The 16,130-nt window shown below is 37.3% G+C and overlaps 1 protein-coding gene across 1 annotated transcript; it reads left to right on the forward strand.

The window, feature by feature from the left end:
• The first annotated feature begins 511 nt into the window (after positions 1–511).
• LOC132138249 (repulsive guidance molecule B-like) lies at positions 512–10,326 on the forward strand. The gene is made up of 3 exons (XM_059547660.1): positions 512–982; positions 5,638–6,158; positions 9,167–10,326. Exons 1-3 carry the CDS (start codon positions 874–876, stop codon positions 9,839–9,841), a joined length of 1,305 nt encoding a protein of 434 aa, XP_059403643.1. The 5' UTR covers positions 512–873; the 3' UTR covers positions 9,842–10,326.
• Positions 10,327–16,130: the final 5,804 nt, after the last annotated feature.

Raw genomic sequence — 16,130 nt, forward strand, 5'->3', positions numbered from 1 at the left:
GTAATGGTTTTTATACTGTACAAACTGTATATTCTATTGCCCTACACCAACCCTACCCCTAACCCTAACCTCACAGGAAACTTTGTGCATTTTTACTTTCTCAAAAAAACTAATTCTGTATGATTTATAAGCATTTTGAAAAATGGGGACATGGGTTATGTCCACATAAATCACCCCCTCCTTGTAATACATTGGTCACACCCATGTTATTATACAAAGTTGTGTCCTGATATGTCACAAAAACATGCACAACACACACACACACACACACACACACACACACATTATAAGTGTAATGGCATAATAGCCAACTGAGTCTGCATTATTCTCAAAAATATATAGGAAACAAAAACACCCCAGAACCACTGCATCTAATTCCTCCCTGCTGAAAGTGAGAGCTCAGCTGTCAATCTGCGGCTGAGGTGTATGGTTTAAGGGGCGGGGCTTGTGTGTCCGTGTGGGCGGGGTTTCCGCTAAACTCGGGTTAGGTTGATTCACTATGGATCATTGGGGAAAGACGGTGCTAGATTTCCTTCTGGCGGAGAAATCTGATGTGTAGGTAACATGAATCGGGCAATCGCGGGGCACAGATTAAATTTAGCACGTTAACAGAATTCTTTCGTACTGATTATCTTCACTGAATAGATAAACGGATACAAATTAAACAGCGCTTTTTCTCCCGTGCTCCAGGGAGAAGTGTTTTTGGTCAGACTTGCCAAAATCACTACTTTGTTTCTCTTATGGACTGTATGTGTTACCAAGAAGTAGTCGCGCTTTAGCAGAGTTACGCATCCCTACGTTAGGTGAAGTTTGGAGAAGCGAGGCCCGATCTCTTGACCCGTGGAGTACTCTCGAGTCCCTCTGGATGGATGGATGGGTATGGGGAGAGCAGGACCTTACTACCCCGGGGCTGAGCGCCTCATCTCCCCGGTCCTACATCTACTAGTGCAGCTGTGCACCCTCTCCTCTCTCACTCACATAGGTAAACACTGTCTTACCACTTATGCATGCTTAATTTGACATAAGCAAGTAAAATATACATTAAAAACACCTATATAAAGTAGATTTTGTCTTGAGGGTGTGTTCAGTTCTCGCTCGTATAATGCTATATAGTGCTATATTGTGACATTGCTGGTTAATATTCAGATATTTACTTACAAGAAAGTGGATTCTAGTTATTTATGTGACGGTTTTACAGTCTGAGGCATTTCATCCGTGTCTTGTACACTTATTGTAGCTTTATTTCCAACAAATGTAGTGCGTTGATCTACGCGTTCCTCTTGCGCTTCACTGGATTGGTTGCTTTTCAAAGGAAATTAAATATTTATGAGTGATCGTAATATTAATCAATTTCGCATTGTATTCGCAGTTATGGTGTTATTGGGTTTTATTTGTTGTTTTGATCTGTTTTGTTATTTATTTATTTATTTTTTACCGTACTGATAAATATTTTGCTTAGCTGCAGTGAGAAAATATTCATGTATGTATGTATTTATTTATTTATTTTTATTTTATTTAAGTTATTTTGGTGCCTTTGCCCAGTTTGGACAGACTTAAATTATTTTGTTACATACCACACATTTGGTGCCCTGTTTTCACTTGGCACCTTGTCAAGTGCTCCACTTTGGGTGTCCTGGCCGTAGACTGTATTAATGCCATTGTGAATTAAGAAGATCTGGAATGCTGCTGGGTGTCCATTAAACAGTCACACCTTCATAATTAATTTAACATGGACCCCGGGCATTCAGGCATTACACACTTCACTGTTCCTCAATAAGGCAAAAAAATATTAAATGGATCAACTTAAATATGTTTTTATTTTTTAAACATCATTTAAACAATTATTAGTATTTTAAATTGAGTATGATATTTAGTTAGTGTGACACTGTGACCATTCCCATTGTCATTGTCCCGTTCATGCTCTTAAATGCATAAATCTTGATAGGCTTCAGATTTCTACAGCTGTACATGTTTGCTTTCCTTATAGCTGCAATATGCTAAAGATATACTGAATATAGGATTTAAGAAAACATGCATACCAAACCGAGTAAATTTTTCTTAAACAACTGCATGCTTGCCGTTCTTTGATTTCATCTTTGGCTATTAAATCTGGCTGTATATCGTCTCTCATTTGGTTTAGTCCCAAATATACAGTACATCTACCCCTCGGTGGTATTTGATTGGATTATAATCTTGGCAAAAGCGAAAGACAGTTGCAGCTCTTCAGTTTCTTTTTTGTTCCATTCTCTATCTTTCTGTCTTTTCTTATGTCCGTTTAGTGACTGTATGATTTCACAGATGACCTGTGCAAAGGAACCTTTTAAAACTTGTTAAATAGATGCTTTTGTGGTTTACTGAGATTAATCTTACTAATACATACTAAAATTAGCCTTCTGCACCATGGTTCGTTTTTATTTGTCTGATTTTAACTAGTCTATTACACCAGATCCCAAAGTTCAGTGCAACCCATTATGTGCTCTGAATGTAAGGCTGGAGATGTCATTTAGACACTGAGTCTTGTAAACCCCCCTGCTCTCTCCAGATCTTCGCGTTCACTCCTGGAGAAGGCGTGGGTCTGTTGACCTCTCTGCCCTGGCCAAATTCCACATCTTGAAATTTCACTCCGCACACACTCTTTGGGCCCCTCTACAACTGAGAATGGCTGCTCAAACGGCCGGCCACCTTGGGAAAATATTTCCAGCGTTTTCATAGCAACAAGGGTGTGCACTGTGCTCGAAACGAGACGGATCACCCCAGCAGCAGGATCGCAGAAATGTACTGAGCCTGTGACACAATCATTGTGCTTTCTAAATCCTGTGATTTGCTGTGCTTTTATGTTCTTTGCAGGCACAATATAAGCTCTAAAAGTTGTTTAAATAATTAAAATTTTATTCAAGTAATGTGTAGTTTTAATATTAGAGATATATTAATTAATTACATTTTTAAATAAAAAATAAATACATTTCATTCTAGGTTTGTGGATATTTTAGGATTTGCCTCACCTTAAGCCGCTTTAAAAGCAGTTCAAACGAGCCTTTCCTTAGATTTCTGGCATTTCAGTGTTTAGGTTTAAAATTTGTCTGGACACTGAGACATTCTTACACAAAGTGTGATACCCCCCCCTTCCCCCCCCCCCCACCAAACTCGTCTCCGAGTACTAGCTTAGGATCTGCTGCCCCCAACTGGGGGTCCCCTAAGACGTTCCTTGCAAGTGTTTTGCACAAGGATGTAAGTCAGTAGGAAGTCAATTGCACTGGATCACTCACACCCGGTTTTAAGGGGATTGTCAGGTGACAAGTTAATTGTGTTTCAACAAGCGAACAGCAAAAACAACTCAAGTCCAGGATTGCTGTGAATTGGATTATGGTTGGTGGGCAGATTTATCGATTTACTTTGTGCACTGAAAAAGAACACGTGTAGACTTCTACGATAATCTACATTCAGATTACACCGTATTCCTCACAAAATATCATAGATTAAAAAAAACAGACAGCCTTCCCAACGCCTTACGCTATACTGCTACTAGAAATGATGGAGGCACATGTGCTTGTTTGGTGACGAGGTCACATATGGCCTCCATGAAAAGCCTCTCTGTTTCTCCATCATGTGTAGGACATACCTAGCTAATACAGTTACATTCGCAGCACGGCCTTTGTGGTTTCATACCCTTGCCCATTTACCTGGGTCATGATTATTTCTTTCCCTGCAAACCTTGATCCATCGATATTACTCGGTGCGCATCTGCTTTGAGCATCCGCTCAGACTATAAATGGGAATGTGGCTTTGTCTTGCATGCCTTGCCAAGTATTTTTTGTTCTGGTACAGATGTCACTGGAGCCTTGCTTGATAAAACACAGCGGGAGGTGGATGGGAGCGGGGACTGCCTTTTTCCTCTCCCTTCCAGCCAATGTCTTCCTAGCACAACATCAACATGGCTTCAGCCAGGCTACAGGATTGTCTTACAGCATGTTACTGAAACACAATCTAACCCGTGCTTTGTCATGCATCCTTCTCCTCCAGCACCGACTGCAGAGCAACGAGGATAAGCTGATCCGATACAGCACTCCGCGTCATCTGATAATCAAATCAGATGCATTTGAATCCGCTGCGGTCTGAGTTATTGGCATGGCAGTCAGAAATGGGTGGCCCTGACTGTGTAAGATAGAGTCATCACAAGCGTGTTAATGGAGAGGCTGCAGCTGATATCAGATTAGGACGGCCTCGCTCTGAGCTAATGCAATTGGGCCGCACTCAAAAGTGAGGCATTAAGACTCTAAGTGATGCAGTGTGGAGGCTGTTGTCCTTTTCTGGGAGATGTTGTTTTGCTTGTGGCGTGCCATTGGTGGCTAATTGGGGGGCGGCACGTGACATGATGACAAGACCTTGGGTGTATTTTCGACAACAAGCGTGTATAAAACCATAAAAGTGTTATTTGCTCGACTCCATGTGAAGGAGCATTCAATGAAAACACTTTTAATTATTACTCTTTGACCACACCCTAATAACGCTTTGAGGTAAATAGTTGCATGTAGTTTGTATTCCAGGACTCTTTTGTGCTTAAGCACATGTGCTGGCTTTTTGTGGATGGCTAAAGCCTCCTGTGCTCTTTTTCTCATTTGAAGTGCTGTTTTATTTGATTTAATTGCGGCCATAAGCATTCTCCTTTGTAGATAACAGGAGGTTTCACACGCTTGTTGAGCCGACTGTTAATGTTTCTAGACCATAATGTAAAACACACATGGAGTCACGCTGTGAAGAAACGCACGGTCCTCTAGCACACCTTATTACGCTTAAGCAGTTTAAACTGGTTTATGACACGAGTCACAACAATAGATGTCAGAAGATGTCTGAACTGGTTAAATCAGTATTCTTTTAAACAGCTAGTTTAAAACACACGCGTTCTTGGAAATGTTCTCTTTAAATTCATGTTGGTTTCATTTTGTTTTGAACCTCTTTTCAAGAAAAAAATCAGTTCAAATTGTCATGTGGTATAACAATCAAGTAAAAAGGAATTATAAATTTTACTTGCAATATGAATTCATACGGGTGTACTATTTTATTTTAGGGTAAATAAAATGTATTTTTATGAAAATCATGAATTTATAAATACAATTTTTCTAAGTATCATAAATATACTTTTAATATGACATTTTACAACCTGAGCTAACCTTGCCTTGTCATAAAAAAATGTCAAATTATTGAATCTTATGAGACTTGAGGTAGTCATGAGCATCTGAAGGCTTCTTTCTGTGATATTTCCTTTTTTATAAATTGTTTTACCGCATGTCACCTGTGTCACATGACTTTATTAGATGCATCACATGACTTTGATCAGGAATCGTTTTTCAAATATTAATAATATTATATAACTACTTCACTGCCCGTCCATGTGTTGTGTTTTTTTATAGAAATAATAAAAAATGCATGCCAGTTTGTTTTTTTTACTGCTGTTGTGCTAAAGCAACAGTAGCATCATGTTGACATTTTTGAAATAAATGAAATTTAAAAACATGCTCATCATTGAAGAGGTGCAATTCAGGTTGTTCATGATCTGTTTGTATTGAATTTTTGAATAATATATTTTTTTAAGTTAGTTTTCCAAAATGAAGATTGTCAAAACGTTGTGTCGTTTCTCAGGTGAGAGCCAGGTCCAGACTCCACAGTGCCGTATCCAGAAGTGCACCACTGACTTCGTCTCTCTCACTTCCCATCTTAACCCTTCACTAGATGGCTTTGATACTGAGTTCTGCAAGGCGCTGCGAGCCTATTCCGCCTGCACCCAGCGCACGTCCAAGAGCTGCAGGGGAAACCTGGTCTTCCACTCTGCCATGCTGGGCATCAGTGATCTCATGAGCCAGAGGAACTGCTCCAAGGACGGGCCCACATCCTCTACTCATCCCGTTATCCCCATTGAGCCATGCAACTATCACAGCCGCCATCACCAAGCAATTCGGCCTGGGACTGGGGCTCCAGAGCACACACGACCAACCTACCTGTTCTGTGGCCTGTTTGGAGACCCTCATCTTAGGACTTTCAAAGACCATTTTCAGACCTGTAAGGTTGAAGGTGCATGGCCTCTCATTGATAACAATTACCTGTCAGTGCAGGTCACAAATGTTCCAGTGGTATATGGATCCAGTGCCACAGCAACGAACAAGGTGAGTTGTTTACTTTTTATTATATGATTAAAGGTGCTCTAAGTGATGTCACACATTTTTTAGGCCAAAACATTTTTCTGTCACATCCAGCAAACATCTCCTCACTATCTGCTAGCTGCTTGTCCCCTGAACACACTGTAAAAAAACGGGGTCTCTCTAGACACCACAGGCTCCAAAAAAAACAATTAAAACAAACTGGGCTCACCCGCACCACAAAACATAACAAACTGTTCTAGCCAATAACTGACAAGAAAGATTTGGGGGTGGGGTTTGGGGGGTTAATGCACGGATGAGGAGGAGGGAGGGTCTAGCTAGCCTCCATTTTGTTTGACAACAATTCGAACGTCAACAAGAAGTTATGACTCCCTGCATCGCTTAAAGCACCTTTAATATCATATGTCTTTTTTGTCAAGAAATATGTGTTAATTTCTTTGGAAAAAGTTGATTAGTTTGCCAGAAGTGTTCTGGACATGCAGCATATTTATGTTTCAAAAAATTAAAAATAAAAAGTTAGTAGGACTTCACTATATGGTTCAGTTCATTACAGTGTTGTTCATATTAACTAAAAATTGTTAACAACACTTAAATTGTATGAAAAAAAAAAATTTCAGTAATCTTTTTTTGTGTTCCATAGAAGAGAAAAAAAATCATAAATCGGTGGAACCACATGAGTTTTATGTTGAAATGTTTATTTTTCGCTTTAAACTATTGACATACTGTTGTTATTGTAAACTAAAACTATTAAAAACAGTTTTCTTTAATTGGAATAAAGCTGAAATAATAACTAAATAACTAAACTGAAAATTTTAAATGTTGCCTTAATGACTAACTGAACTAAAATATGTTGAAGTTCTAAAGTTAATAAAACTAAACTGAAATAAAAAATAACTAATTAAAAAAACTAATAAAATTACAAAAATTTCTAAAATGAAAACTAAAAATATAAAAACAAACGATATGAAAATATTATTATACTAAAATAACGCTGGTTCATAATTGAATTAACAATATTTTTTTTTTTTCTTGGAGGATTTTGATGCATTTTTGTTTAATTAATTCACATTAATTCAGAATGGTATCTTATACAAATGGAAATGTTAAAAATGTATTGTATTCATAGGATTTAACATTAACCAGGTCAAATAGATCCTAAAAATGTGTTGTTCATTTTGTGTTGTTTTTATGGTTGTTTGAAGTGTATGATGTCTCTCTATATAAGAGTTTATGGGTAAGATTATCAGATAGAGCTGCAGAAGGCAGATAAGAATGATCTCTTTCAACTTTGAACAAGTATTCGCAGGTGCAAGTTAAACAAAGCGAACAGCTCTAGTCTTATGACTAACACTTGTGACCAACGTGTCTGTGAAATTCTAATATCATTAATGACTGGAAGCCTGCGCTGTGGCGTGACCCATAATAAGGTGACTTTGAAAGAAGCTTCTGTCTTCATTTTTCCAAGTGTGGGGCTTAAAGGCAAACACTCAAAGAAAACCCGCTTACACACACCCATTTGAAAGGTGCTAATTCAGAATACTGACTGTTTGCTGATGTTCATAACCTGAAGTAGCTGGAGGCTTGTGAATATTACAGCCCGAGCAGACTGCATTCATCCGATACTCGCTTTTTGATTTCAAAGTAAAGTGGTTGAGCTCATCAATGGACAGACGTGGCTTCAAATGCTAAGTTTGGCTGCTGATGCTAATTACCTCTCGTTTGACCCCTTGACCTTGAAGGTGGGAGCCATTATTAAACATTTGCAAGTAATTATTAGCACACACTACTTAACTGAGGCCTTTTCAGCTGCCTCACCTTATGGCCAACTGGTCATCATTTTTCATCCTTGTCCTGTGTACAAAGCTGCTATTCATTTGCCGCTAATGTAACGCCACACTTCTTGTTAGCCAGTGCTTTTGCTTCCCACAGGTCTTAGAGTTTCACGGCTGTATGCTGGCTGCATTTCATGGGCAATGCAAAAGGGCAAAAAAAAATTTCAGGGCAAAAGGGACTGAGGATCTGCAAATACGTGTAATATTCTAAACAACTGCCGTATACAGATCTTATTGTTTTATCATGATAAAGTAATTCTCATTTTCATAAATCCTATATCCTTATTTCCCATAAGTCCTATTTTCAGTATTAATAAACAATTTTACTATCCCGGTGTAATATACAGGGAGTAAAAAGGCCATTTGTAGGTTGATTGCTCCAAAAACTAACACTGTGGTGCTGTGAAAACATTCCTCTGTTTGTTTGTGCATTTTGACCGGACCAACAGAGCAACATTGACTCGACCAATGGCATGTATTTGTGGCGAGGATATCTGTTTGTCTAACCAAAGGCAGATATGGAGAGTGTCCAGTTGGAAAAGTTGTCCAGTTATTTTTGCAGTTCCCAATTGTTATTACAGCAGTAGGGAGAGACTGATAAAATAAAATAAAACCAATAAAAAAAAGAACTTAAGTTTAATCATTTTTTTCTTATTGGGTCTAAAGATAAATGGCACCTTTTTGTATGTCTAAATAACAGTATTAATAATAATAATACTTGTTTTCATTGTTGTAATCTAGTGATAGTTAGAAAAATCAGCTCAACATATTTGTTATCAGACACCTAAACAAAAAATAATCTGTATTGATATTGGTCATAAAAAAGCAATATCGGTTCATCTCAGCTATTAGTGCGGAATATTTGCACTTCGCCATCTAATGAAATAAGTGGAAGTAGCAGCAGATCTTTACTTCTGAAATGTGATCTATTACAGTCAAAAAAAAAAAAAAAAAAGTTCAGGCAGACTAAATAATTGGTCAAGTCCACCAGAAGAGCCAGATGTGACAATTTGGCATTAAAATGAAAAGAAAAAAAGAAAAATGTAAATGTATGCATTGATGAATCATTCACAAAAAGATCAATAACATACATTTAGAAAATAGATATGGTGAAAATCCATTTCATGTCGACATGTGTTTGGTGAATACTGGAGTTTTTAAGCTTTCTGTGCTTATTTTAAGATCACAATAATCTTCAAACCATACCAAGAATGCACGGACCAGAAGGTCTACCAGGCCATAACAGATGACCTTCCAGCTGCTTTTGTGGACGGCACCATAAGCGGAGGCGATATCGAGACCCGCAGCATCTGGATCCTGGAGAAGTCGCCGGGTCGGCACATAGAGATCCACGCCGCGTACATCGGTGTCACAATAATCATACGCCAGCAGGGCCGTTACCTGACGCTAGCCGTGCGCATGCCAGAAGAGTTTGCCATGGCCTTCGACGAAACACAAGACCTGCAGCTTTGCATGAACGGTTGTCCCACATCAGAACGCATCGACCAAGAGGGACATCTTCAGCTGCCCATGCTGGGCCTCCAGCAGGCCAGCTTTCAGCAGCAGGCAAGGGTCGGAGCCCAGAGAGGGGTGTTCACCCTCGAAAGCGCCTCCAGGAAGTGCAGAGAGCAACTGGAGGTTAAGGACATCTATTTCCACTCCTGCGTGTTTGACCTGCTCACCACTGGAGATGCGAACTTCACCACTGCCGCCTACAATGCCCTCAAGGACATGGAGACTCTGCACCCCAAGAGGGAGCACTGGCATATTTTTCCTAACTCGGCCCCAGGGCTAAGGCCGTTTTCAATGCCCCTCAATGCAATGCTAACCGGCTTCCTCGTCACTGTGCTTTTATAAGGTGTACAGTGTTTTGATAACTGTTTCGAAGAAGAAAAAAGACAGAAAATGAGACTGTAAAAAGTCAGTACTCTGGGTAAAGAGTACTCTGTATATACTCTCTGTGCGGAGAATGAATGTTAGAATACGAACCTTCATTAGACTGTACATTTTGTGTAAATCATGTTTTCAAGAGAGCTGAACATTGTAGGTTTTTGTGAGTGAACTTTTTGAGATTTCATGTTTTTGTCCTCAGGAGAGGAAATCTTAATGGAAGCACTTTATTTTTATTAGATTTTTTTGTTTGTTTTGTTTTGTTTTTGCAACTAGAAAACTTTTCCATGGAACCAGTGCTCAATAATCTTACACTTGGCACATTTTCTTTGATACATTTCTGTAGGACTCACCATTACCTCACCATTTTTTTCTTGTAGAATCATTTTCACAATGTGGCTGGTGTAGTGATTGTGTGATAGCGGTTTAACGAAGGATCATGTTGACTAGACTTTCACATCTGTTTTTTAGTTCAAAAATCAAGTGACGTATTCAGGCGAACGCAGGAGACGAAGGTTGAAGTGCACTTAATTCAGAAATTCAAATGGAAATTTTTCTGTCGTTGAATATTGGAATTGTGTTGGGAGTTTGGTCCATTTTAGAAATGACAATCAGAATTTATTTTGTTTGGTGCAAAGTCTACCTAATGTACGAATGCAAAACATCAATCCTGAAGAATGTGTTTTAGAGACACCAAAATAATTATGCTAAAAGTTTCATCTAATTTCATAGTGAGTGACTCTCATTGAGGAACTGGAAAAAGGATGTTGCATAAGTGCTAAAGTGGGCCATGTCTCATTCCTAGGCGCACAAACGGACTTCTAGAATGGCTTCTCGCAAGATTACATTTATTAGCTTTGTCCCTTTGCCAAACACATATTGACTATCTGTTCAAAGTGTTAAGTTCCCTTACGTCCTTGTTTTATCCTTGACCAAAGATATGACACAGAAGCAGCACACATGAGATCTTTTGCCAGACGTACTGTGGGCTTCCCTATACATTATATTTTGCCAAAAACGATGGTGTGGTATTGTCATGTTTTAGCAAGCCAGTGCCATAAATCGACTCATCTACTTGGTTTTAAAAAAGAATACGAAATATGTGGAATCGTTATTTGGCCCTGCAAACATTGTATCAGTTATTTCGTCAGCCAGAAGTGCAACTTGAGCCGTGGTTCTTTTGCTGAATGCACCTCAGCAGTGATTTTATTCAGAGAGCTTTCAAAGCAAATGAAGGATATTCCGAAACGCTTATGTCTCTATTTGCTTTGAGTGTGGCATTTGGCCTGATGGACACAATTCATTTGATGAAATCGAATTATATACCTTCTAAGCTTTACTGTCCAACTTCTATAGAAGGCATGCCAACACTCCTGTTGCGCACGTTTCAAATCCAAGACTTGCTACTGTAGAGACGTCATTGTTTAACTACTGCCAGTGCTGAAGAGCTGCTACAAAACTGTAATAAGTGTAATCGATTGTATTTGGAACACTGGGAGTTTCGCAGGCAGTGATTGGCCGGATCCGCAACAGGATCATGTGATTGGCCGAATGGCCTAAATCAGTGTACGTGGAATTTATTTCCCCATTATAAACCAGAACAAAGCGTCAGAGTGCAATTAATTAACTGCCATGGAAAAGCCTTCATCCTGTGTTTTTTCGCGTTTGATCTTTGTGATCTCTTATTTTTGTTGTGAACATTGTTTTTGTGAAGAGTGACTGCTCGATGTTTATACTTAAATTATTTATGAAATATAGTGTCTTGTTAGAGAAGTTAAGCTCCATACTCTTGCCGTTGAAAAACGCTTGAGATGTGATTGTTCTGCCACCTAGTGGGTCACCATTGTTACATCAGTGTTTTAGTATTGTACGGATGCTGTTTAAAAAAAAGGAAAAAATGTGTTATTTAAAACAATAAATGAAAAATACATAAATGCACTTGCTGTAGTTTTTTTATTTTTTTTATACGTTTTTCAGTTGTGGTGTACTTATTAATTGCCATATACATTAATTGGCATGTACATTTACATTTATTAATTTAGCATATGCATAGATCCAAAGCAAGAACTGGTAGTACAAAGCTATAGCAGATTTGTAAACATGCAAACAATCAAGTTCTCCTTAGCTCTACAAAGTCAAGTTTTCTTAATAAGATTTTTTTTTTTTTTTTACATGAGTACTTTTATACAATAAGGACACATTAAATTGATTAAAAGTGAAGGTAAAGACACATAATATTACAAAATATTTCTGTCAAATGCTGTTCTTTTGAACTTTATTCATCATAAAACTGAAAAAAAGTTGCACTGTTTACACAGAAATATTTAGCAAAATAAAAATAAGAAATGTTTCTTAAGCCACAAACCAGCATATTCAAATGATTTCTGAAGGATCATGTGACACTGAAGACTGGAGTAATGATGCTGAAAATTCATCTTTTAATCACTTGAATATAGTACATTTGAAAATATATTCAAATAGAAAACACATTTTAAAGGTTAATAATATTTCAGAATATTACTGTTTTTCTTGTATTTTAATCAAATAAATGCAGCCTTTGATATATATTAAAAAAAAAAAACATTTGATAAAATCTTACAAACAGCAAACTTTTGAATGGTAGTGTAATTAAAACAAACTGTGAATATTCTATGCTTCAAAAATGAATGCAAAAAATCTTGATGTAGCACTGATGTCACATTCACAAATGTCAGACAGATCAAAAGTTCAACAGTGTCACATTAGTGGAAGCTGACTTTACAATGCCATTAAAAGCTTTTAGTTTTGACAATGGCCTACAAAAGCAGCTTGTGGTGCAGTGCATTTGTTGTATTGTGTACATGATGTGGTTTGAGCAGCTATCGCTCTCATCTGCCCACATATCGAAAGCACCTGCATCTTGTGGCGTGATGCTGCTCTGAAGCTCATCGAGACCCTCGTCAACATTCCAGATTCTCATTTACATCAACTGGAATTCCTCGTCCTGCGATAAACCTCCGGTAGCACGTCCAATTATCTCCGGCATCCGTGGCAGTTGTTTTTGAAACTCTGCAATTTTGCAGACGAGAAATATGACAGGTTTCAGGATAACTGTGAAAAATTTGTATGAATTATTTCACTGCTGGCATTGCATTTGCAGATATATTAGCACTTACCACTTTATAACGGCTTGCACTGTCATCAAAACATTGAAAATGGTGATTTTGAGAAGGATAATTCTGAGAGCTTGAACAAATAATAGATCGTTGTTTGCTCGAACATCTGTAACAGTACAGAAAAATGAGTAGAAAACAAACACACACAAAAAATCCTTTTTTAGGATTAACTAATGTACTGTACCTTCCAAAAAACTGCTTTGATTGTCCAAACACATATCAAACGTTTCTTCATCATCAGCCATTTCTGAAATGAACCGCTTATTAGTAATACATTTTACAGTAATGCTTTACAATAAGCACCCTTTAGCTAACATTAACTACCAATGAGAAATATGTTTGTTCCAGCATTTTTAAATCTATTTTAATGGTAGTTAATAAAAAAATACAGCTGTTCATTGTTACAGTAGTTTACCAGTTGTCTCCATTGGGAGTCCAGCATAATGTCTGTGTACGAGTTGATCGGAGCCTCTGTGACTCACAAAGCAGGTGTAGGACATCCATTCACTCGTGGGCACAGATATAACAGACATTGTGCTCTGAATGCCACTGTGTCCTTGGAGTAAGTTAGGAACTGCTGGAATAGTTCCTCTGGTGCCACTCGAAATCCAGGTGACCTCCAGCTCTCCTCGGTGAATGTCATGAACCACACACACCAGGATGGTCAAGCCTCTGAGATCAGTGTTCAAGTGAAATGGTGGAGATAGGATGGCATAAGGGACAGCATCTGATCCTACTTCAGAGACAAGAACAAAATTCAGAAATGTTAGTATATTAGTGCACATAGATGGTTATAAAAGTTTGGGGTCAGTATCACAGTTTCCACAAAAATATTAAGCTGTTTTCAAAGCTGATAGTAAGAAGAAATGTTTCGCGATCCCCAGATCAGCATATTAGAATGATTTCAGAAGGATCGGGGTGACACTGAAGACTGGAATAATGATGCTGAAATTTTTAAATATATTAAAACAGAAAATATTTATTTTAAATTGTAATAATATTTCAAAAGTGTTTTTTGTTTTTGTTTTTTTACTGTATTTTAATCAAATGTACTCAGCCTTATGAGACTTCATTCAAAAACATCAAATAAATGTACCAATACCAAACTTTTGAACTGTATACTCTAGTGAGTTGTAGCTGCTAAAATTCAATTAATTACAAAGAAACAGTAATGCATCGAATTAAAAGTACAATTTTGAAGTAGAAAGACTGAATAGTATTTTCTTTTAAAATCTATCTTTATTTACAACATCAAAAAAAAATGTACGGTGTTGTATATATTTAATAACAAACTACAAGAGCAGCCCGGTTATTGCAGAAATACTTAGATGATTTAATGAAGTTCCTTGAACTGAGCTTTGTAATTGCTACAAATGTTAGTAATAGTGCTAGTTTCCCAATAAAGTCTACAACTTACTTGTAAAAAGCATGGTGGTGAGGAGGGTCGGAAGCATGTTGATGTTGTCTAGCTCAGTGAGTTCAGCCAGCCAGTGGAAAGGATTATCAAGTTTCAGTCATGTGATTTCACACCCGCCATGGAATCTTTCCATCGTTTGTGCTGGTCTCAGGGGAGCCGTGCAAAAATACTGTATGGCTGGACTACAAGGAGAACACAAAGACATGTGCTGCTTAACATGCCGATACACTTATTTTGGCATCAGTTTTCATTCATGGGATAAAATAACTTGCATGCAATTCAACATTTTAAACAGGCGCACACAATCTGCTCATTCACCTCACTGTATCCAGTTCCATCATCATTTGAATTTCAGAATATTTGTCAGGCAAAGTATGTATTCTTATATAATGATAGACATAGAAAATGTTCTTTGTGTTGTGGCATGTCGTAAATACTTGTGAGAATGTGAAGTGGAGCGCGTTTTTCAAAAGATTCACACCTGTTTTATGTTGGTTTCTTCTGTGGTGAGAGACTGATCATATCAATACCAACGGCTGTACCTGCTGCTTTGTACATCTGGATGAAATAAAACTGCACTTTCAAAGAATGTTTTGATCAGGTATTGGATAAAGATTCTTGAGCTTTACTAAAAGTCTTTTACATGAAACAAAAGTAGCAGCAACCGCTGGACATTGGCCATTTTTTTGCAAGTCAGGTTCAAGACATAATTAATAATAATGGAAAAGTTTGATTCGAGTTGTAGAGTTCATAGGGAAGCTGGTACAATTAATAACATATTTAGCAATCTCACAATTTCTACAATAATGGAGTGATTTTTGTCCTTTGCTTTTAAAAAATACATTACAACGTAAAAAAATTTCAATGTTATATATAAAACAAAGATTAATTGAGAATGTTTGACAATTTTCTGTCTTTCTACTTTAGAATTTCATGTTTAATTTAGTGTTACTTGCTGTTTCTTTGTAATTAGTTGTGAAATTTACTTTAGCAGTTTCTAGGTGAATAGTGTTTCTGCACCGGGCTTGGTAAGATTTTTTATGTTTTTGAAAAAAGTTGAGGATAATTAATTTTTTATTATAAATACAGTAGAAACAGTAATGTTGTAGAATTTTTTTTTTTAAATTATGAAATTGTTTTATTTTAATATGTATGCCAAAGTAATTATGCATTACGCCTTTCCATGGGTGCATAATACATTAAACCTATAAATTAGGCGAAAATAAATAAATAAATAAATGTATAAATAATTTTAAAAACGTATTTCTGTTGACATTGGTGCCCCCCTCACTTCTTGAAATGATGGCTGCGCTCCTGGTAATTTCATTTCTTTGTTTGTTTTAAGATTATTCACTCATTATTGTGTTGAATTCAATATGTATTTTACCTATAATATGATTCTTGTTTTATTGAAATTATAGCAGGGCTTGCCGATATTTAATTAATCACTGAATATCGTGAAAGACCAGAACAGAATGTCCAGGGTAGCTCAAGTGTAAGTACAACTAGACTATTGTCTATAAACTGATAATAATATTTAATAATAATAAAAGAGCTTCATTGTTTTTGTTCTGTTACAGTACATGACACATGGCATGTTTAAAACTCGGACATGTGCTGAGTGTTTGGACATGTTGTTGTAGGTCATTGCTCTCTCCGGTGGCTCGAGCTCCAATGTTTGTCA

The sequence above is a fragment of the Carassius carassius genome, chromosome 4 (genome assembly GCF_963082965.1).
Source record: "Carassius carassius chromosome 4, fCarCar2.1, whole genome shotgun sequence".
In the NCBI taxonomy this organism is placed as follows: Eukaryota; Metazoa; Chordata; class Actinopteri; order Cypriniformes; family Cyprinidae; genus Carassius; species Carassius carassius.

Bases quoted from the DNA above. Each gene is read 5' to 3' on its own strand.
- LOC132138249 (XM_059547660.1), top strand. From the start codon at position 874: ATGGGTATGGGGAGAGCAGGACCTTACTACCCCGGGGCTGAGCGCCTC. The intron at 983-5,637 runs GTAAACACTGTC...GTCGTTTCTCAG, and splicing joins CTCCTCTCTCACTCACATAG to GTGAGAGCCAGGTCCAGACT. The intron at 6,159-9,166 runs GTGAGTTGTTTA...GCTTATTTTAAG, and splicing joins GTGCCACAGCAACGAACAAG to ATCACAATAATCTTCAAACC.